The sequence below is a fragment of the Mobula hypostoma genome, chromosome 9 (genome assembly GCF_963921235.1).
Source record: "Mobula hypostoma chromosome 9, sMobHyp1.1, whole genome shotgun sequence".
Lineage (NCBI taxonomy): Eukaryota > Metazoa > Chordata > Chondrichthyes > Myliobatiformes > Myliobatidae > Mobula > Mobula hypostoma.
This window is the reverse complement of record NC_086105.1, coordinates 108,255,973-108,280,261: the sequence shown is the minus strand read 5'-3', so window position 1 is coordinate 108,280,261 and position 24,289 is coordinate 108,255,973. Positions and strand designations below refer to the sequence as shown.

At 41.8% G+C, this 24,289-nt stretch overlaps 1 protein-coding gene across 7 annotated transcripts in view; it reads left to right on the top strand.

The window, feature by feature from the left end:
* Nucleotides 1-24,289, top strand: part of LOC134351924 (kinesin-like protein KIF19) — a 167,688-nt gene that overhangs the window by 129,139 nt on the left and 14,260 nt on the right. For all 7 annotated transcript variants that reach the window (XM_063058847.1, XM_063058846.1, XM_063058848.1 and 4 more), the window contains 4 exons: nucleotides 436-602; nucleotides 5,865-5,970; nucleotides 8,912-9,430; nucleotides 15,993-16,188. In XM_063058847.1, coding sequence (XP_062914917.1) covers nucleotides 436-602; nucleotides 5,865-5,970; nucleotides 8,912-9,430; nucleotides 15,993-16,188 — 988 coding nt within the window. The remainder of the gene's footprint in view (nucleotides 1-435; nucleotides 603-5,864; nucleotides 5,971-8,911; nucleotides 9,431-15,992; nucleotides 16,189-24,289) is intronic.

Genomic DNA, 24,289 nt, shown 5'->3' with positions numbered 1-24,289 from the left:
CACAACCTGCAGGCTCACTTCCAAGAATTCCACAACTCATGTTCTGAGTTTAGTTAATGAATTAATTAATTTGCTTACTTATTTATCAACAGTATACATCTATCTATTTATATTTTATATTTGCACAGTCTTGTTTTGCTCATTAGTTGTTTTGTGGCCTTTGTGCACAATTTTCATAAATTCTATTGTATTTCTTTATTTTCCTGTAAATGCCTGCAAGAAAATGATTCTCAAGGTAGTATATAGTGGCATATATACAAACGTACTTTGATAATAAATTTACTTTGACTTTGAATTCAGCCTTATGAAACAACGAAAGTAACACCCTACTTATTGTATTGTGCCTGCATTACATCACATTGAAGTTTACAAATCTGCAGCTGTGCATTTCCCAGTACTGTAATGGTCTCCAACTCCACAATATATTTCTTCCAGGATCACACAATTCTGAATGTTGCTCGTCAGCTGAACCTAGAAGAATATGTGTTGTCCTTGGAAGGAAGGAGAGATGATGCCACGTCAAGGACAGTTCATGAAAACAGACAACTGCTCCACGCCCGGGTTAAGAACCCATTGCCTCCAATACTTCCTGAACATGAGAGGTAACATTTGCAGGATGTGTCCCATGATAATTGGCACAGACTCTGTTCCGAAAAAGCATAACATAAACCAGACACTGACACAATGTATAATGGAGATGCGAGAAATAGTTTTGCTGATGCACTTATTTCATTAGAAACTTGATAGCAAATTTTGACAGACAAATGATCCAAGCAGTTGATGCTTCATTCATTTTCTTTCATCAAATGCCTTGTGCATTTTCAGTAAACCTGATGTTGTCAAGTATGTTTGATAGATTGCTAAGCAAACCAAATTTTAAAATTACAAGCAATATTCCAGCTACCTCTTTCTGCTTATTTTGTGAAGTAAATAGTTGCAGTATTAGTATGTGTCTGAGGCCATTAATGTTTTTATCAGCGAGGGTTACTCTGGGGTCTGGCTGCTGAATTTTGCTGATCCTGGGAGAAATAACAAGGCATCTTGGAACATGTAGGACAAGCCCATCACACTGAGTGAGTGTGATGGGTCTCAGATTCCTATACAGTGATTAAGCAATTGACTAGGCAACTGCAGAATTGTCCCTAAGACCCAAGAATTGAAAACCAGTCTCCAAAAAAAGGTCTTCATAGAGACATAGGGTGGGTTTTTTTCATAATGCATGAATGTTTGAAAATGAAGAATATTGGCAATTGGAAGAAAAGCCTGACTGATATCAAAATTAACTCAATCAGGTAACAAGACATGGGAGGGCAGATACCAGCCAATAATAGGTGTGTGGGGGTGGCTATATCATAGTGTGAGGCTTCATGATGTTTGCTCTCCAATAATGTTTGCAACTGGAGCTGGAAATACCATTGTGGGACAAACCACAATATTGACAAAGTGAATTGTTAAGACTTAAGTTGAAAAGTAGGTTTGAAGCTGTGTTTGTGCCTTCTGCTACATGTTTTACAATGTTGTACAAGCATGCAAGATTCCCCAGCAATCACAAAATATTCTATTTATTCCTAACATAGAAGTGTAAATGCTTAAGAAGTTGGTGCAGGAGAGAGGCAGCCAGCCTCTGGAGTAGATATAATAGCTCACCAGGAAATGAGCAAAAATCCAGCATGTCTAATTTTAGAAGAGTGATGATAGGAATCTGCTGGAGAAACTCTCATCCCTCCCTTACAAGCTTTGGTTTCCACATTTAAGGCCATAAGATACTGGAGCAGAATTAGACCATTTGACCCATCAAGTCTGCTCTACCATTTCATCATGGCTGATCTATTTCACTCTCAGCCCTAGTCTCCTGCGTTCTCCCTGTAACCCTTCATGTGCTGACTACTCAAGAATCTATCAACCTATTTGTATACCCAATACTTGGCCTCCCAGCTGCCCGAGACAACAGATTCCACTAGGGGTAGTAGGTCGGCTGGTGGCCGGGCTGGAGAACGGAGGTTTCCGAGTTCGATCCAGTGACAGACTGCTCTCGAACGCACTCTCCATCCATGCCGGGTTGATGTCGAGCTCCAGTTTAACAAAAAACACTGCCACCTCCAGCTTAAATTCCCACGAGGAATATTGTGGAGGATCAAATACCAATACCCGTACCCTACTTTTGTAGCAGAGAAGGTACCGCTTCACTGCTACAAAATACACCACAAAACACCTTGGAATGCTTATCATGTAGGGTTTATGTAGGCAGTTTCTTCATGCCCTTGATTCTTCCTCAGTCTAACCTTATCTCTGGTATTCAGTTGCAATCTATCAACAGAATTGGACCCCTGCCCTGAAACAATAAGCATAAAAAGTTTTCCTTCACTTCCACCAGTTCTGATTCTAACTTCACACATTGCTATCATTTTGTATCTTTTCCTCAAGTGAGTTCAAAGAAAGGCAGATGACTCCTTTAGCTTCACGTGTACCATCTGTCAAATGTTGGTTAAATTCCTCCTCACACATTATCAGTATTGCTGCAGCTGTGTTGATTTCTATTAATGCTCTCTTCCAAACATACTGATAAAAGTAAAGATTCAGTGATCTTTTGATATAACATCTAGATCTCCTCCTCCTTCACCTAGTTTACATGACTGATACCAATGACTGTTCTTCCCAATAGATTTAGCAATACCCAGTTACTTGAGTTTGCCATGTTTTTGCTTCACTTTCAGTCAAACTTGACAAATGTCCCTGGATACCAGGATTAAGGCAAACAGACTGTATCTAATGCACTAACCCAATACCGTAATTAACACCATAGCAATTTCCCCTACATGTTTCTTCAACTTTGCAGTCAAGCCAACCCCCAAATTGTTAACTCTCAGAGCTTGCTAGATGACATACATATCCTCTTCTTGCCTGATTGGTTTTTCTGTTGCCGAGACAAAATCAATTTAAAATTCAGTTTCTTTGCACTAGTAGCCCCCTTTTTTTGCACACTTCTTGAAGGCAGCATAATCTTACAATATCTCTTCCAATTTTGTAACATAAAGTGCTTTCCAATCTTAGATCATAAGGCCAAGAGGTATAGGAGCAGAATTAGGCAATTTGGCCCATCAAGCCTGCTTCACCATTTCATCATGGCTGATCCAATTTTCCTTCAGCCCCAATCTCCTGCTTCTCCCCATACCCCTTCATGCACTGACCAATCAAGAATCTATCAACCTCTGACTTAAGTATACATAAAGACTTGACCTCCACAGCTGCCTGTGGCAAACAATTCCACAGATTCACCACCCACTGGTGAAAGAAATTCCTCCTCATCTTCGTTCTAAAAGGACGCTGCTCTATTCTGAGGCTGTGTCCTCTTGCCTTAGACTCTCCCACCATAGGAAACATCCTTCCACATCCACTCTATCATGGCCTTTCACTTTCCCCTAAAGGTTCTTTTACCTTATACTCTCTAATCAATTCTGGTCCTTTACACAACATCATACCTGCCAATCTGCAACTGTGCTGCAAGTTCATCTACCTTATTCTGTATACTGCACACATTCAGATACACCTTCAGTCCTGTATTCATTCATTTTGCTTTTATCCACCTTTTGCATTGCAACGCATCCTCTTGACTGAAATTGTGCGTTGTCAACAGCCTCTCCTCACTACACACTGCCTCTGTTTGTAATCCAGCTACCCCATCTTTAGTGCTATCAATACCTTTCCTACAATACTTCTTGCAATGAATTATAGTCAGATCAGGACACTAGTCGCCTCATTCTCAACCTTTGGATTCCTGACTTTGTCTGAGTTCCTACCACATCTGCCTCCACAACCTCTCCACTGACTGTTCTGGCTTTCTGGTTCCCACCCCCCTGCAACTCTCGTTTAAACCTCACCATGCAGCATTAACAAATCTTCCTGCTAGGATATTAATCCATCTCCAGTTCAGGTGCAAACCATCCCTTCTGTATAGATCCTACCTTTCCTGGAAGAGAACCCAAAGATCCAAAAATCTTATGCCCTCCATCCTACACCAACTCCTCAGCCACATATTAAACTGTATAATATTCCCAGTTCTGGCCTCGCTAGACATGGCATGGGTAGCAATCCTGAGATCACAACCCTGGAGGTGTTTCCCTTTAAATTAGCACCGAACTCCCTGAACTCCCAGTGCAGAACCTCATCACTCATCCTACCCATGTTATTGGTACCTACGTGAACCACGACTTCTGGCTGTTCACCCTCCCACTTAAGGATGCTTTGGACCTGATCCAAGGTATTCAGAACCCTGGCACTTGGGAGCAACATACCATCCAGGAATCTCATTCTCACCCACAGAACTTCCTGTCTGTTCCCCTAATTAACCAATCCCCTATCACCACAGGGTGCCTGTTCTTCCCTCTTCTCTTCTGAGTTACAGAGGCAGACTCAGTGCCAGAGACCGATCACTGTGACTTTCCTCTGTTAGGTCACTCCCCCACCCCACTGACAGTGTCTGAAGTAATGTACCTGATGTTGAGGGGAATGGCCTCAGGGGTACTCTGCACTGGCTCGTTAACCCTTTTCCCCTTGCTGACTATCACCCAGTTTCCTGTGTCCTGCACTTGGTTGTAGTCGTCAGGGACACTGGAGGTCTCCCTGCCTTCCCACATCCCACAAGAGGAGCATTTCACTATTCTGTCTGGCATCTCTACTGTCCTAGCTGAGCAGATATAGAGAAGAGAAGGAAAAAAAACTTGAGCTTTTCTTTCCTTTGCTTTGCTTTCTCTGAGTGAAGCCTCTCTTCGCTGAAGCCTTGAAGAGCTTAAGCCTTAAGATCACCACTCTATGTCCACTCAGACAATGGCTGCTACACTTGCCTCTGCCTTCCATTAATTTGCTCTGTGAATCTATCTCAAACGCCAAGTGGTTGCTGGTCAAAGCTCCTTTTTGCTGCTGCGAACTGCTCCTGCCTTTTATCCTTGGGCAGTTGACCTGATTGAAGTCCCCTCCTCTCCAAACTGCCAATATCCAGATTGGCTGCTAGATAAAGCTGTATCTCGCACAATTCTGAAAATGTCTGGATCTTGATTCCATCTGTACAACTTGCACCTTTGAACTATAGAATTACTGTTCAACTATTTTAACCAATTCTTCGAATGCCTCATCTCCTGGATTGCCTCAGCTGCTGCATAGATAAACCTTTTTCTTTTTTGCAATGAAAAATATATTCAGTCCTACCTATATAATTAATTCAAGGTTCGAGTGAACTGGTAAAAAAATCTAAACACCGAACTGTGGACATCTTGTCTTGGCTCCACCACAACACCACTAATACAAACACAAATGTCTAATTCAATGCAATTCAGCCTGAGCAAACTAAACCACACAGTTATTTCATAAAGGAGAGAAGCAATCCTTAAAAAATAATCCTGACTTGGCTTTGTAACCAATTACTGTAACATCATTCTCTCATGGGTTCAAATTCCAAGCAGAAATAACATAAAACAGTGATTATTTTCAACATGGAGAAAAACAATCTTATCTTCCCACCCATCCACTAGAGAGCTTTGATAACGATGGGATTACAAAACAGATTATTCACAATGTCCTAGCGCCTTAAGGTCGTAATTATCAAAGCTTTAAATGCTGGAATTCACTTGCTAAACTTTCCAACTCTCTTTCCCCCTTTGAGGTACTCTTGAAACATATTTCATTGATCAGGCATGTGACCAACTGTCCTAGTATCTCTGTGTAAGGTTCAACATCAGTTTTTGTTTGATAATACTCCTGTGATATTGATATGATTATTTTGTGATGCTGAAGCTGCTGCATAAAGGGAAGCTGTTGCCTTATCGTGCTTGCTGATGAGATATAAAACTTTGATGGCATGTTTTTCACAGTGATGCCAATAAGGTGTTCAAAGCTACCACACAATCACGCTACATGAAACAGTTGCCAAATCTAACACCACCTCCCATCCGCCTGGCTGGACCATTGTTACTGCAGGTTAGTAAGAAGTAATTAATTCTTTCAACATAAAAATAAAGGGCATTCAGCATTGAGAGGAAGTGTTTTGAGGTAGAGGTCATCCAGCTGGGAGGAAAGGTCAGATATTGCTGGAGTGTTGGAATGGGTACTTGAGTGGAACTCCACTGTTTGCAGTGGTGTTGGTAGTTGGGTACAGGTCAGTAGTCAGCAGGGGAATTAGGTTATCAGAGGTGTGGATGGTGGTGGAGAATGGACAGTATTTGGGGTAGGATAGTGGTAATTGGGATTAGACCTGTTGTCATGAGTGGGTGAAGTCAGCTGGAGTCTGGTAGGAATGGGGTCAGGCTGTGTTGACTTTTCAGTGGGAGGAAAGTTGGTAGGTTCAGATTGGGACTGGGGCAGAGTTGTTCTTATGAAGGTTAGGTTCTGGAGTTACTATAGGACCTTATCAGACTGTTCCACAGTAATTCATTCTGCAAGTCAAAGCACTGTGGAGATTTGCTTCCCTTGTACTTAACACAATCTATGTGTGTATGATTAGAAGTTATGCAAGTAACGTTAAGACTTCTATGGAATATCACTGCCACAGCCAGGCTCCTCTTATCCTTGAATGGCATAATTTCAACTTGTTTGAAAATGTTGAATCTATAGTTTTCTGTAGATGTTGACTGGACACTGTTGTTACTCAGAAATCTCTGTACATCCTCCTTGCTACCATTTGCAAGGAAGAATACTGTGAATGACAAACCGCTAGTAATCTCAGAGAGAGCGTGAAGAAGTTCACAGGGTTCTCAGATGCAGCTGTCAAGGAGGTCCAGAGGAGGAGAGACATCCTCTTCCTCTAACTGCTCATGTGCGTCTGTGTTTGAGGTCACAGGAGGTCATAGATCTTAGGGAGGTCAAAGAAAACAATTCGAGTGTTGGCCTTTGAATACCTCAGTTTCGGGGGAAATGCATTAGTAAAACCAGATTGGTCTCTCAGGGAATAAAACTGTCATGCTTAGACCAGAATTGAAAACCTCACTGAAGACTAAGTTTGTATTTTGTGTTGTGGAAGAAATATGTGAGGGAGAGCAAAATTCCTGATAATTGACCAATCTCACAATAGGTTTCAGGACATTTAGAAAGTGCAGAAAATTGCTGTGCTTCCATTTAAGCCAATTTTGAACAGCACGTGCTCATTATTTGGATTTGTATGAATTAATTTCATGTTCAATGTTTGTAAAGAAACATGGTATATATTGTTGATTCCCTCCTTGTTAAGAGTGTTTTGTAAATCGTGTTTGCTGAGAGATTTGTTGCCCGTGTTTCCACTATGTTATTAGTGCAAGGTCATTTTTTTTTCACAAACTGAGCAACAATTGAGGTATTGAGTTCAGTTTCCATAAGAAATAACCTGCAATTAATTTCCAGTCATTTCAGTCTCTTGAGAGAAACTTGTAAGTTATATTAAGTGGCACCCTAACATGAATTACCATATCAAGTTGACTGCAAGTTATTTCCCTTCATATGAGGCTCATTTTAAATGTTTTAAAATCTGTTTTACAACTTCAGGATTTCCCCCCAGATTTCCATGTTGTTATTTTTATTGCGTTGTTGCCTGCCACACTTTCTCCCCTGGGGAGGGGACGTTACAGGAGTACAGTGGGTTTTGGCACTGATGTTTGCAATACAGAGGGAACAATGGACGGGAGCTTGGAGGCTAATCAGGCCGAGGAGGTGCTGGATGGATATGGGGAGGAGAATAGAGGAATGGCAGTTGCGGAAGAAGGACTGGATCAAGGGTAGGATGAAGAAAGATAAAGGGGAAAGCATAGGCCTGGGGTTGAGAGGGTGTACAGGACCTTTGAGGGTCAGGATAGAAGAAGCACAGGATCAGGGGAGGAAGTGAAAGGATGAGGCTAGGAGTTGGTTGATGTTAACTGGAACATAGTTGAGCACTATTGATTGTGTCAGCATTGGTAAGATGATTTAAACTTTCTAACTTAACCGACAGCTCAGAAGAATGTTGTCAACACTACTCACTGATAGGCCTCAAAGTTCTGTACTTCCATTCTAGTTTGACTTTATGGTAGAGACTGGAAAGTAAACTAAAGTTATGCAAATAACTGCAAACCAGGAAAGTCATCCAAATTGTGAATATACAGACCCTCAGCTGAACAAGAGGTACCATATGCGATTCTCAAAAATTCTTAAATTAATTTGTCCCTGGAAAAAAACATCCATCTCTGAAAGGTCTCCTATCCGGAGTACAGGAGTGAATTAATACCAAAAGAGAATCACTCTTTCCCCTGATAGTCACAAGTTAGCCATGGGATAACCTTGCAATCACCTTACCAATTGGTTAGGAAATAGAATTTGCAACTTCTTATTGGTTATTGTTTATTATTTTCTCATACACCAAGTTACAGTAAAATATATGCCATCCATACCAACCATTTTCACCACATCAGAGGTAATATAAGGGAACAGCAATATCAGAAAGCAGAATATTAAGACAATATTCTGTACTCTTGGTCTATTGTCTTGATTACTTATACCTCTGCCAAGGCATAGTTGTATGTGGTTTAACAGTACATTTATTTTATCCGGCTGACTATCATATTTCATGTTGGGCACAAATTCATCTGATTAGATCCTTCCTCTCTGCTTCCACTAAATAAGCTTTGGTTAGAATATATCCTCCAGCACACAATTCAGTTCAATAAATCAGGTCTTGATTTACAGTTATCAGTGTCACTGTTAACTCAGAGCTCTCACAAATACAAAATGCCATTCTAAATCATGACAGCAAGTCTTTAGTTAAGCTAAATCAAATTCCCTGACTGAGTATAATAGTGTGAAAATCTGCAAACTTCTTTCACAGCTTATCAAGTAACTTCTCATTCGGTTCAATGCAAGCTGGCTGTCTGGTGAATTTTATCTCTTTGCATTTTTTTTTGTTGTTTGTTCTTATTAGAAACAGAATCTGATCACTCTGAAGGATTGGAGCAGAAGTGGAGAGTCCAATACACCATCCGAAGCAGGAAGCAGCCAATCAGAGTTCGTCGTAGTGAACAAGCCACAGGGCTCAGGCAACCTGCAGGAAATTATGGGCACAAAGAGCATCTCAGTTATAGCAGCAGAGCGTCGCTCACGAGCAAATGTGGCTGACTCTGCATTAGCACTCACGAGAGGAAAGGGAAGGAGGATTCAATCCACACCTTCCGCCGAGGAAACTGAGAAGGAGAACTGGGGTCAAGTAGACTCAAAGAAAGACACATTAAACAATGAAAAGAAACCTGGAGTCAAAAGTGATCATCTTTCACTGAAAATGGGAGGGAATGCTTTTGGGGACAGTCCAGAATCTAGCAGTCCCTCTCCTTTAACTTCATGGTCCAAATTGAAAGGATTGAGAAAGGCAGATCAAAAGGACGATTCAACTGAAATAAAAGAAAGGAAGAAACAATCACATGCTTTTGGAATAAATTTCCAGGGGGTAAGACTGGTAGACATCAGAAATGTTAATAATGATGGTTCAGACATGGTGATTGTTCCACAGTAAGTGACTCTTCAAAGCAATTCTCCAGAATGGAGAGGCTCAATTCTGCACTATCTCCCACCCCCACACAGCTACAACAAAAACAGAAGTAAAAATCCTTCTTGTACTTGAACAAGAATTTTATGAAAAACACATCAGTGCACCCATGAAACACATTTTTCCGCTGAGCGCGTGTGTAGGTTAATCAGCAGTGCTAATGTGCCACTGGGACAAAGAGGTGCATAACCAAGTAATCTGTTGGTCTGGAAAAGGAAGGAGTGGTTGGCAAGAGGGCTTTCAAAACTGAAAGTGATAAAGAATACTGCTGGCTTATACTTCTAGTCAATCGTTTGGGTATGGACCCATTCCAACTGACCCATGGGCAGATGTATATGTTTATAAAATGCAGGAAATAATTCAGAGAATTGGGATTTTCACTTTGAATCTATCCTCTAAACTAAAATTCAGAGCATTTCATCTCTTCTGATCTAAGATCATGATCTGAAATGTTCATTTGGTTTCTTCTTCCTTCAGCGCTCTCTGACATACTCTAAAATTCCCTGTTTTGTTGTTATTTGAGGAGTTTAATTCTAAGAAGAAAAACTTTTAGTTTAATGTCAGTTATATTAGCTAAGAGGCTGGAAAGCATGGGCTGTGACTCCTGGTCAAAAGGAGAAGATGGTATCCTTTAGGGGATTTCTGTATCAGTTAGGCTTCAACAATGTGATTAAGTTCTTTAATATTTAGGGGTAATTGCAGTTGATGCAGATACCCAGAAAGTCTTGAGTAAGTAAGCACTGAGACATGGTTGGTTATAAATTACAGAGAACAGAAACTTGTCCGTATTGCTGTTATCAGGAGTTGCTCATCAGTATGTGGTGAATAGATGCATATAGGCCCCATGTTTCTTCATTGATCTAAATTAGAAACATTGATACCTGTCAACTTCATTAACAATTTGGATTTAGTAGTCATAAAATTACTTCTGTGCACCTTCAATTTTGCTTCTGGTGTTCCCTTTTATATATCCTTATTATCTTTGCGCTCGCTTTTGGGAATAGCCATCATTTTCTGCATGTGAGCCAGTGATATTTAGTTTTATCTCTCTGCTGCTTCTCTCTGCCTTTCCACAGACTCTAAAATTTCAGAATGCTTTCTAGCAAGGGTGAGCAGAAATTTCCCCTGGCTAAATATTGGGAAGACTAATATTGGCCAATAATGCCTTACCTCTTTGGTGCCTATCACAAACTATTTCTCTATGTGCCTACTATATTCCAATCCATGGTAATTGCCTGAAACTGAACCAGGCTGACAACAGTTTTGTTTCGTTAATAATTCTGAACTGAGTTTCAAACATGACTTTAACAGCCTCTTTTTCTACCTCTACTAAAACTCTCATTCTCTGTCTCATTCCTTGGTATCCCTAGAGCTCATTATTCCAACACTGTGCTGTCAGGCTAAATAAACTTGAACATTCAAAACTCTATTGCACCTACTGTAACTCACACCTAACCTCACTCAGCTAACCCTTCCACCACCCTTTCCCCATCCCCATTTGCTTGCTGACATGTACTGAATCTCACTTAAATAACCACTTGATCTTAGAATTCTTAACCTTGGATTTAAAATTTTTAAATCTCCAGTTTTACAATTCTCCCAAATTTATAATCCTCCTATCTCAGTGTTTATTTTCAAATGTAATTGGTGGAGTGATGGTTAGGTTACTGGTTGGTAACTCAGTGATATGGTTTCAGATTCCACCTAGCAGACAACAGAATTTAATCAACTGTAATTTATTAAAATATCTATTTAATAATGACTACAATACTACTGGATTTTTGTAAAAAGCTCACTAGTACCTTTACTAATGGATTATTAATGCCTTTCTTGGGAGGAAATCTAACTTTTTTTTATCTGTTTTGGCCTGTATGTGACACTAGGCCCACGAGGATGACGCTGATGCTTCATTGCACAATGAAATCACCTGGTATGCCACTCAGTTCAAAAATATATTTCACCACTATGTTCTGAAGGACAATTACTTACTGATGGGCAAGAACTGCTGGCCTTACCAATGAGACCTCTATTCCAAAAAAACAAACTGAAAAAATACTCATTCCATCACCAGAAGCCACATCTTCAGTTTTAGAATTCCCTTCCTTTTATTTTTCACTTCTATTCCCCTTTCTCTGCATCAAAAAAATTCCCTCTTATTTTTCTATCTCCACAGGTGCTGCCTGACAAAGCTGAGTGTTTTCAGATTTTTCCTTTACATAAAAGATTTGCAGAAACTGAATAATTTTGATATTGTAGGCAAAGTAAGATTGATTTTCAATTCTTAATATTCAGAACAGACAAAACGAATTGGAATAATTTTCAGTAGAAAATGAAGACATGTTGGAGATGGAGCTGAGTGATTTAGTATGATTAACGGATAAAATAATTGCTGGAACAAGAGCAGACAATGGTGAAGACCATTAACTGTGAGCATGTAAATCGACCCTGTGGCAATTCAATAGAAAAGGATGGAAGTTCCATGGAACAATAGGAAGGAAAAGCATTAGGTTTCACAACAGACAACAAAATCTGAAAATATGTTAGATATTTGTGATTGTCAACCGACCTTTCAGCTGGAAGCTGGTCAGGTTCTCTTCCAGGACAATGGACAAGCTTCCTAGTGTTTTTCTGAATATCTTTGTTATTTTTTATTGTTTATCCTTTGCAGCTGTGTGTCTAAATAGAGCAGGCTAATTGTGTGAACAAATACTTCAAGTTTTCCCCAGCTCTCAGCTTTCTGATGGACTGACTTTGGTGAAATAACCTCTAACTTGCTGAGGCCCGGCGACAACTGTCAGACACATCCTCTTACTTGCCCCTCAAACAGGATCCCACTAAGGAGCATCAGGACGTTGTCTCCCACACCAAAACGGACCTTATTAACTCTGGGGTTCTCCTATCCTCTACCACCAACCTCATAGTTCCCGGACCCCTCACCTCCCGTTTATACCTCCTACCCAAGATCCATAAACTTGCCTGTCCAGGTAGACCCATTGTTTCTGCTTGTTCCTGCCCCACTGAGGTCTGTATACCTCAACTCAGTTTTATGGGCATGGGCACTCACATGGGCCCCAGCTATGCCTGCCTTTTCGTCAGCTACGTGGAACAGTGTGTTCCAAGCTTACACTGGTATCACTCCCAACTTTCCCTATGCTACATCAATGACTGCATTGGTGCTGCTTCCTATACCATGTGGAGCTCATTGACTTCATCAACTTTGCCTCCAACTTCCACACTGCCTTCAAATTTACCTGATCCATTTTCAATGCCTCTCTCCCCTTTCTCAATTTCTCTGTTCTGTCTCTGGAGACAGTTTATCTACTGATGTCTACTACAAACCCACAGACTCTGACAGCTACCTGGACTATAACACTTCCCACCTTGTAAAAACACCATCACCTTCTCTCAATTCCTGTCTCTGCCACATCTGTTCTCAGGATGAGGTTTTTCATTCTACCACAAAGGAGATGTCCTCTTTCTTCAAAGAAAGCGGCTTCCCTTCCTCCACCAACAATGGTGCCCTTAGCCGCTTCTCATCCATTTCACATACGTCCACTCTCACCCCATCCTCTTGCAAACCCACCAGGGATAGAGTTCCTCTCGTCCTCACCTACCACCTCACCAGCCTCCAAGTCCAACAGATAATTCTCCATAACTTCCGCCATCTCCAGCGGGATCCCGCCACCAAGCACATCTTCCCCTCCCCCCACACTTTCTGCTTTTCATAGGGATCACTCCCTACGCGACTCCCTTGTCCATTTGTCCCTCCCACTGATCTCCCTCCTGGTACCTATCCTTGCAAGCGGAACAAGTGCTACACGTGCCCCTACACCTCCTCCCTCACTACCATTCAGATCCCCAAGCAGTCCTTCCAGGTGAGGCAGCACTTCACCTGTGAGTCTGTTGGGGTCGTCTACTGTATCCGGTGCTCACAGTGCGGCCTCCTGTATATCGGTTGAGCCCAACGTAGATTGAGGAACTGCTTCGCCAACCACCTTCTCACCGTCTTCCAGAAAAAGTGGGATCTCCCAGTGACCACTCATTTTAATTCCACTTCCCATTCCCATTCCGACATGTCAGTCTATGGCCTCCTCTATTGTCATGGTGAGGTCACACTCAGATTGAAGGAAGAACACCGTCTATTCCATCTGGGTAGCCTCCAACCTGATGGCATGAAGATCAAGTTTTTGAACTTCCGGTAATGCAACCCCCCTTCACCATTCCCCATTCCCCCGTTCCCATTTCCCTCTCTCACCTTCTCTTCTTACCTGCCTATCACCTCCCTCTGGTACTTCTCACCCTTTTCTTTCTTCCATGACCTTCTTCTGCTCCTATCAGACCCCCCACCTTCTCCAGCCCTGTATCCCTTTCACCAATCAACTTTCCAGCTCTTTACTCCCCCCCCCCCAGTTTCACCTATCACCTTGTGGTTCTCTCTCTCCTCCTCCCCCCCCCCCGCCAACCTTCTTACTCTGACTCCTTTTTTTTTCTAGTCCTGCTGAAGGGTCTTGGCCCAAAATGTCGACTGTACTCTTTTCCACAGATGCTGCCTGACCTGCCGAGTTCTTCCAGCATTTTGTGTGCATTGCTTGGATTTCCAGCATCTGCAGATTTTCTCTCGTTTATATATTGCACATTTATCACAAAGAACAAGATGTATTTTCACAGCAGGATCCAGCAATGGTTCTGATAATCAGCATTTGATCTCAACAACTTTGTTCATTTAATTACTCTCTGGCTTCTTTCAGATCTGAATTATGGATTTCAAGCTTCATCCAAAGATTTTGGCACATAATCTAACAATTCAGCGGAGTGCTGAAGGAATGATGGAAGTGTTGTCTTCCAGCTGCGGTTTGAATCGAGATTCAGTTGGCTATTAATTCTTTTCCATAAGTGCTGCCTGACCTGCTGAATTCCTCCAGCATTTTGTGTGTGTTGCATCAGTCTACCGTGTTAGCTGTTTGTTAAGTAACACTATTCAAGGAGTAGTAAGTCATTAAAACGTGAACAGGAAAGCTAAAAATATAAACAACTGTTCATTGTATTCTGAGTCCAAAGTCAGGCCCGCTGAAGTTTGTTTGAACCTCCACTGCTTCCAACTGTTTGCTGTTTCCTTTCCTTTGCAGCTCCAGTCTGAATGACCTCACATTATCCTATTCCGAATTCCATTCATCTAATTTTGCTCAATTTATTTATACTGATTTGTAACACACACAAAATGCTGGAGGAACTCAGCAGGCCAGGGAGCATCAATGGAAAAGAGTAAATCGTCGATATTTTGGGCCAAGACCCTTCATCAGGACTGGAAAAAAAGATGAGAAGTTAGAGGAAGGGAGGAAGAAGTACAAGGTGGTAGGTGATAGGTGAAACCGGGAAGGCGGGGGGGAATGAAGTAAAAAGCTGGGAAGCTGATAGGTGACAGAGATAAATGGTTGGAGAAGGGAGAATCTGATAGGAGAGGGAAGGGAGAGGGGGACCAGAGGAAAGTGATGGGCAGGTAAGGAGAGGAGGTAAGAGAGGGAAACAGGAATGGGGAATGGTGAAGGGGGAGGCAATTATTGGAAGTTTGAGAAATCAATATTCATACCATCAGGTTGGAGGCTACACAGACAGAATATAAGGTGTTGCTCCTCCAACCTGAGAGTGAAGTACATCAAAATCATAATTAAATACATTCGACTCGCCTTTACTTTTCTTGCATCATCCGCAGTTCTGTAATGCTCATTAGAGTTGACCTTTTCTTTACATATCCATGCTGACTAACTAAACATTTTAAAGTCATTATCTTAAATACAAACCTTTAAAGTTTCTGTAGATCAATTCCTTGTTCACCTCTCTTAAACAGTTGAGTAACATGTTCAACTTTTCACCTTAACTGAGGGAACTGCAAAAAAAATATAGTAAGATCATTTGAATCTTTCTTACCTTCTTCCTTTCAAACCTTGGGGTGAAAACCGCCTGGTTTTAGGGATTTGTCATCTAGTTTGCCATTGTTTCCTTAATCACTATTAGTTAGGCAGGTCCCTGTCACCATTTCATTATTCGTTTACTCAGGAGTTCCAGAAAGCTCTCCTCTACTTTTGTGCAGTGGCATTTTTCTGTTTTCTTATTTACAAATTCACTGTTGTCCATTTTTATGATACCAGCTTACACCTGACTACTTGCTCTCTGTGGCATTTGCTATCTGTTTTGAAAGTTCTACACCTGTAGTTTTCTGTGGACTTTGAAGTTAAGCTAGCCGTGTGTATTTAATTTTTTTTTACCTGTTGTCCAGTACATGCAAATTTTGCTTCTGTGAAAAACAATGACACTGAAAATGGGTCAGTGTGTGAAACAGGTGGTCAAAGTGATAGTATTTATGTTGTCACTCCCCAATATCCTAACTCCACTGTTACTCCTTAATTCATATACCAGTGATTAGTGTATTATTTGCATGTAAACTTATTTTTCTTTTCATTCATAGATTCCTAAACTCAGGCCGTACCCTTCACGGCCGCACAATCTCAAGAGTGTATTTGATCACAGGTTTTCAGTTGCTCCGCACCTCTCGCAGAACTCTAATCTCAAACCAAGTGTTGTGCCAGTAAGGATTGCCAATCTGTCAAATGCCAACGTGCCAGCTGCAGCAAAGATCAAATTCCCACTCAGCTATCATTCAGGTGACTCTCCATTTGTTTAATACTAACTCTCTTCCCTATTTATCACCTCGGTTTTAAAAAGTTACCTCTGTTATCCCCTCTTTTCCAATGGTCCACAGACCAGGAACATAAGGAACACAAATCAGATACTCACAACTATACAAAAATGTAAGTATTAATAAAGGAGCATTGCTCAGTTGATTTTTAAATCTTCCGATCATCATTCTAAATTCCCTTTTTGAAAAAAAATTCTTAATGTTTAAGCTAAAAATATCCTATGTGCTCTGATGCCTGAATCAGTGAGTTGGTGATCTGGTTCTAGATAAGTTACTGATTTTCAAACCTCGGTATACTTAGTTTGAGGTGTAAAGTTGCAGCTTCTGATCTCTCTGCTGATATCCTTGCAAATATACATGCATATTCATGTTAACCATGAATATGTAAAAAAATCAAAAACCTCAGGATAAGTTATTAATATCCCTCGTGCCAGCTTGAGACTGCCTTGGTGTTAGGAGTAGCACAGGGATGACACAAAGGGGTTTTCAAGTGGCCACCCTCCTTCCTCGATGTTATTTTGATTAGCCCACTATATCCCGAGAGGGCTTGATGATTAACCCTCCTCCCCCTAATTTGTCTTCCCATTCTTTTGAAACTATCTTGGAGCTCAGGAGAGGTCTTTTCGCTCGATCCAAAGCCATTGACTGCTTTTTTCCCCCTGCCTCTGATGTGGCTCGGATGACTTGCAGTACGGTCTGACTATGGATCCCTAGCTCCTTAAGCAGCTCGATGGTGGATGTTCGCTCAAGGTAGAGCTTTTCCCTCCCTCCCAGACAAATGCTGCTGGAGTCAGGGCATTAGTTGATCTAGGGGACAAGGAGTTGGTTGCTGTCCTCTTGGTCTCGATTGGCACTGCCAGACTCTTCAAGACCTAGTTGTGATGCCACGGGTATCTGCCTTGTGCGAGGCTGGTTTTGCAGCTTGCCAGGCATGCTTGAGGGTTGCTGGAACCAGGCACAGGGCACAATTTGAGTCCTCACTGAACCACTGGTGGAGATTTTCTTTTGTGAGGGAAGCACATCATATGTAGCTCTGATGAGAGAGCTCTTTGCTTCCATCTGCCGTATGTCCTTCCAGCTGATTTTCCTCCTCTCAGTGATTTCCCACCACATCCATTGTCCCTGCTTGGCCAGGGAGATAACCTTTGCACTTCCATCTGTCTCTTCTTGTTGCTGCACTTCCTGGACAGTCACCTTCCTTCGCTCTGGAACTGTGACCTTGTGCCAGGTGGGTCCACTTGCTGCCAGAGCAAAGCCTGCCCTGTAGATTTGCCCCACAGTGTCTCTATGCCTACGGGCTGCAGTGCATCAGCTGGGGTCCATTTCCACCCAGATAATAAAGACGGTGCAGGGTTACTGATGGTCTTGCCACGTAAGTTTTTGTGTGTCATCTGTAGAGGCACCTGTGGAACATTTGAATTTCTCTGTAAAGCCAAATAATGGAGGTTCGAGGACCCCATTACCATAGAGACTGATGTTACTGATACACCTCGGGACACTGAGCACCTTCTTTCCAAACAACTTGATGATTCGCTTGAGCTTCTTCACGGTTGTTAGTGGGACCTCATAGACAGTGAGTGGCCACATCACCCGGGATAGGAGTCCAAACTCTAAGCACTAGAGCTTCAGTTTTCCAGGGAGCATGGTCTTGGTGATATTATCCAGGCCATTGGCGATGTGTTGCTTTAGTTGCTGCACCTGCTCTTTGTCCGTGAGGCTGGCGTTGTATCATCTACCCAGGCTTTTGACAGGTTGTTCAGATGCTGTTGGAATTGGGTCAACACTGATGTCTTTCAGCATTCCCTTGACTGTGGAGATGCCTTGTGACTTGCTGGGTTTGATTTTCATTCTGGCCCATTTGATGTTTTCCTGCAGCTTTCCAAGTATTCGCTTGGTGCATGCTGCAGTAGCGGTCAGTATTGTTATATTGTCCTAACAGGGGGAAGACGAAGGCCAGCACCTGTTCTTTCACCACCTACCATCCACCTTGAAGGCCTGATAATGATCTCCATGACCACGGTGAACTCCAGGGGTGATATAGTACAACCTTCCAGTCTCTGCCAGGTTGTGGTAAAATCTGCTGCTGTGAGGCACAATTGCAGGTCTCGAAGGTACAGCTTCACCAGAGTTGCAATTGGCTCTGGTATCCGGAAGAAGTCAAATGCTTCTCAGAGGAATCTGAATTATTGTCTTCACTTGTTATTCAATCTGGAATATTACATCACCTTTGAGTTGTACAACGGTAAATATTTCATTCCCAGAGGTGCTGTTGCGGCAGCTTACCATTGTATCTGCACCTATCTTCTGGTGTCTCCTTGCAGGATATTGGGAGAGGGCTCCAATTTCACCAGGAGAAACAGGTGGGAAGGGAGGCAGGAGAGGAGGAGGCTGATGATGATGATGATGATGTTGACCACAGCACACATCTCAGAGACTGGTTCTACAGTGGATGAGTTAACTAGTTCTGTGTGTCATAGGGAAAGACATCTGTCAGTACGGCAGGAGCAGAGATATGATCCACATGCAACTTCATCCAGGCTAATGTCCTGTCCAGAGTGTGCAGAGACTTTAATTTGGGAAGAAGAGTGAAGACAACAGGAACCAGATACATGTGGATTGGAGTCTGGGAGCTTGGTTTGTTGCTGGTCTGGTGGTTTGATACTGTACAATAGTGATATTTTGATTTATCTATTTATTGAGATAGTGTGTGTAATAGGCCCTTCTGGCCCTTCAAGCCATGCTGCTCAGCAATACCCCTAATCCTAGTCTAATTCTGTGAAAATTTACAATGACCGATTAACCTACCAACTGGTACGTCTTTGGAGAGTGAGAGGAAACCAGAGCACCTGGAGGAAACCCACGTGGTCATGGGGAGAACATGTGAGCTCCTTACAAGCAGCAGTGGTTACCTGTGTTGGAGAGCGCTGTGCTCAACACTACGCTACCATGCCGAAGATTGCAACATCTTCTCCCCAGTCTTTTGAGGGTTTGCCTTGAGTGCAGGTTTAAGATATTGATGATTTTCTGAGGAGTCAACTCATCACAGCCAGTCAAGCAGCAGGTTATCATAACCAACCACCAGAATGTACTTTCACTTGGCTGTATATAAATGCCTGAAAACAGCCTATCAAAGGAAACACATATCGACTGTACCTCTTCCTATAGATGCTGCCTGGCCTGCTGCGTCCACCAGCATTTTTTGTGTGTGTTGCTTATTCCTTATCTATTTCCATTTGCTTTGTTACAAAACAAGTTTAACATTCAAATGCATACTATTTTTGCCATATAGCATCACAGAGTCAGACAGTATAAAAACTGGCCATTCAACTCAGCATGTCTGTGCCAAACATGAAACATTCCATCTACATTAATTATCACATCCTCATCAACTTACTCTCAATTGTCCTACCGCTTAATTACCAAGGATAACTTACAATGGCCGATTGACGTATTAAACAGCATGTTTTTGCCATGTGTCATCAAATTTATTTTTATTTTCATTCTATTTATTTATTGTTTTTTTATATATTTCTTATTGTAACTTCTTCTAGTAGTTTTAAAATGTATTGCACTATACAACTGCAGCAAAATAACAAATTTCACAACTGTCAGTGATAATAAAACTGATTCAGGTTTTGATTCATCGATGGAAACCCATGCCATCACAAGAAGAATGCGTTAAATCCACAGAGACGTAATCCAGGGTCAGGACACAACTTGGGTTTCTGGAACTCCTGGCCAGTAGCAACAGACCATTGTGCCTTTCCTTGAATGTATAGGGTCATCACAGTTGGCATCCTTGTATCCTTGCAGTGATCACATTTGTCAACTCAACCATGGACAGTGAGGGATTCTCTTCCTTTAAAGGAAAATACTTTAATTCAACAGAACATACAATTATAAAATAATTAGATCAGTGCCATACTTGCCAATTATTACAGCAATGATTGTATATGACCGGTAACGCAATATTGATTGCTGTCTTCTGATTTTTCTTCCTTTGTTGGTTTGCTCTTGCAATGACAACTTCTAAGAGAAGGGGAGGGGAACTTCTAGGAAAGAGTGTAAAATATGACATGGTTTGATGATGAGCTGAAATGTCTGCTCTGTGTTGCTCATTTCATAGTAGCCATGCTTTATGCTTGAGTTTGAACACAGCAGGAATTGCCGAGAGAAAATTAGTTTAGAGAGCTTGCTTGTGCAGAAAGTCTGACATAACGCTGACCACATCCAGTCCTATCAAGCAGAAAGAAACATTATGCTTTTACCAATGATCATTCATCCATTCCGTCTTTTTATGCACTTTGAAATGATTATTCGGTACAGTGGCTTAAAATGGGAGTTCCATTAGGGATTTCTCATTACTGGATGCGTGTGAACTTCATTGACTTGAAATCTGAATTGTTATTGTGCTTCCAATATATTGCATGGCAATCTTATCACTATATTTTGATATGTATACCCTTAATTACATTAACTATGATGATGACCAACTGGCACCAATATTGAGCAACAGTACAAAGGGCTCAAGATCTCAACCAATATTCCAACTTCCAGAGCTACTTGTGCAGGAGCCACAGTTCTTGAAGCAAGGAGACACTTATCATGAAATTCAGAGATCTTGTGTGAGCCATTCAAATAACTGGATCAGGGATTCATTCAATTATAATTAGTATAAGCCTACCCAGTAGCATATTATAGAAAACTATGCATTGTCTGGGCCCTCTTTAATTAATGGTGTTCTTTGTCAAAGTTAAGGATTGGATTGAAAGAGCGATAATTTGGCAGAAATCTTCTGAAAAATGTCTCTCCATGAGAAGGTTTGTTACATCCTTTGTGGACAATATTCCGCTTCTTGGCTACCATGAGAGGTGAAGTTGATGATACTGAGTTGGGATATCCCCCAGTAGCCCTCATCATCCTCCTACTTCTCTTGCTCCAGCAGGTCTTCACACCCTGCACATTGGACCCAGGACCCGATGCTCTTCCTGCAGCAGTGGCTGTGTCTTTGGTTGTGTAGGTTATACAGCAGAGCATACAGCACAAAGAAGTCGATGCAGCTGATCAGTGCATACCCTGCGACCCTTCGAACAGATGTAGTCAATGGAATCGCATTGCTTTCAGTTGTCTACTTAATATTTGAGTTATATTATAAATGGCACCCTCCTACCGCTTCAAAACCTGAATTAGTCTGAGAATCTAGGGAAGTGTAGCACTTGTCTCCAAGGATCAATTGTTCTGGGATATTGTGATAATTGAAAATATTTGCCAATGTGGACACCCTCAGAGTGAAGGTGTTGCCAGAAAACATGGCACTGCGGGATTGACCATCAAGAAGCTCTTCCCATGACTATCAGCAAGTCATACATTAATGAAATAGATTACAAGGTCCCGTTTATTCATGGGAGCACTAAGGCAGCCCTGAAGCCCAACAGTGGCTAACTTAATTCCAAGTAAGCCAGGTATGCTGGCATATCTCAGCACTTTACTAAAATCAAAAGAAGAAGTGGAGAACCTTTCTGATTCCACAGCGTGCAGATATTTCAGAGACTGGGCATAGAGCTGCTGCTGCTATCTGAAAAAATCCACTGGAAAGGGAGGTAAGTCACCATGACTTAGACCTCTATGTATAGATCAATTCAAGCATGATAGCATGGCTAAAGATCATGTTATTAGATGCTATCTCTATTGTAACATCTGTAGAAAGCCTGTGGAAAAATCCCTCTAATCCTTCTCGTAATTACTTCAAATTACCTGGTATTTGACCCTCTGCCAAGGGAGAAAGGTACTTGCAAAGAAACACCATAGAATCAGTGAAAGTCTACACACAAGACGGACAAACAGCCAATGTGCAAAAGACAGCAAACTGTGCAAATACAAAATAATAATAATAAATAATTAAACAATAAATATCAGGAACTGAGATGAAGAGCCCTTGGAAGTGAGTCCATCGGTTGTGGGATCATTTCAGTGTTCGGTGAGTGAAGTTGAGTCAATCCTTTAGTTCAAGAGCCTGATGGCTGAGGGGTAATAACTGTTCCTGAACCAGGTGATGTGGGTCCTGAGGCTCCTGTACCTCCTGCCTAGCCAGACTATTCTGGCCTGGGAACCACGTCTGGCTGTCCTTCCAACAGCTGCCCCTGCTCACTGACTCCCACAAGCTCTCACCCAATTCATTGGTCTCTTTAAGATTACCCATCGCATCAACCCAGCCACTTACCAACTCCAGCTGCTCTCTCTCTCAGGATCGCACCCATCTTCCATGTGTTCTGCCTTAAGCCCATTGTCCATGGACCACTCAACACATCTGCATTTTTGGAACCAAGGATGGTGGAAGGAGGTCCAGTACACATGGTTTTGCTGGTTGATAGATTCACGTTATCGTGGATCGGGTGAGCAGTACCTGGTTGACTGGGAAGGGTATGGCCTGGAAGAAAGGTCTTGGGTGCCATCCAATTTTTCTTGGATCCATCACTCATCAAGAAATTCCACTGGACCCATCTGGATTGTTGGGTGCTGACACTGGTAGGTTCCTCTCAGTCTCCAGCCAGCTACCAGGAGCTACCTGCTTTCAACTCATCACCTGCAGACTACTTAGGCCTAGCTCTCATCCACAGTCCCTTGTCCACACATTGATCAAGCCACGCCTCAAGCATTTGCTCCAGGCCTTCAATTGTTGCAATTGTATCTGTTCTCTCTTATTTTGTGGCCACTCATGGCTTGATATTTTGTAGTTTATTATTAAAGGTATCACTCACTGATATAATGGCTCTGCTGCACTGCATTTGGGTCAAGCATTCTCTACGTTTCCTGACAACTACTTCCTGTAGACTTTTCCATTCAAAAGCATTGGTGTTTCCATACCAGACCGTGATGCAACCAGTCAGTATACTCTCCACCAGATGTCTATAGAAATTTGTCAAATTTTTCCTTTACATTCCGAGTCATCGTAAACTTCTAAGAAAATAGAGGAGCTGTTGTGCTTTCTTTATAATGACACGTGCATGCTGGACCCATATTTCACAAATTTCCCATTATATATGGCAGAGATAATAAACCTGATTCTGATTTTGAGTCTGATCCTTCCCACAATGCGGTGATCAGAACAGTACACAATACTTGAACCCATCCTAGCTGGCATTCTGTACAATTCCAGCATAACCGCCCTGCTCTTAGCTTCTATGCCTCAGCAAAAAATAAAAAGCATTTCCAGTCCTGATGAAGGGTCTCGGCCCGAAATGTTGACTGTTTACCCTTTTCCATAGATGCTGCCAGCCCTGCTGAGTTCCTCGAGCATTTTGTGTGTGTTGCTAGGATTTCAAGCACTTGCAGATTTTCACTGATTTGTGAAAGTATTTCATGTGTCTTTTTAGCCAAGTTATCGACCTTCCTGTTTCATTTAAGGACCTTTAAATGTACACAAGATCCCTCTGCTCCTCCACACCATTTAATATCATGCTATTTATTATATATTCCTTGGCATGCTAATCTTCCCCAAGTGCATTCCCTTGGCCTTCTCTGTATTATCTACCATATGAATTAAAGCTTTCCTTATCACAATCAATGACACAGTCAATATTTCGATCTGCAATCTTCCTTATCATGTTCCCTACATTTAGGTCAGATTCATCAACATATTTATAAAACCAAGGGGAGAACTGCTGAATCCCGTAGAACTCCACCATTAGTAGCCTTCAAATAAAAAAGCACGTATTAGCTGAGGGCTTCCAGCCATTGAGGCAGTTTTAAATCTTATTTGCCACTCTTCCTTTGATCCAGCGGGCTTTTTTTTCTGACTACTCTGCCATTTGGAACTTTGTTAAACTCCCTTTAGGTTATATTACATGCATTCCATCAATGACCTTCCTTGTTCTCTCCCTAAACCAGGAAACCTCTTAACTTTTCTTTAACGTTCATGCTGACTGTCCCTGATTAATCTGTGCCTTTCCAAATGCTGTATGTTCCTAAGGATGGAATCCCACAACATTCCCACCACCAAGTTAAACCAACCGCCCTGTAATTACACGTTTATCTCTTCCTCCCTTTTAAAATACTGGATTAATGTC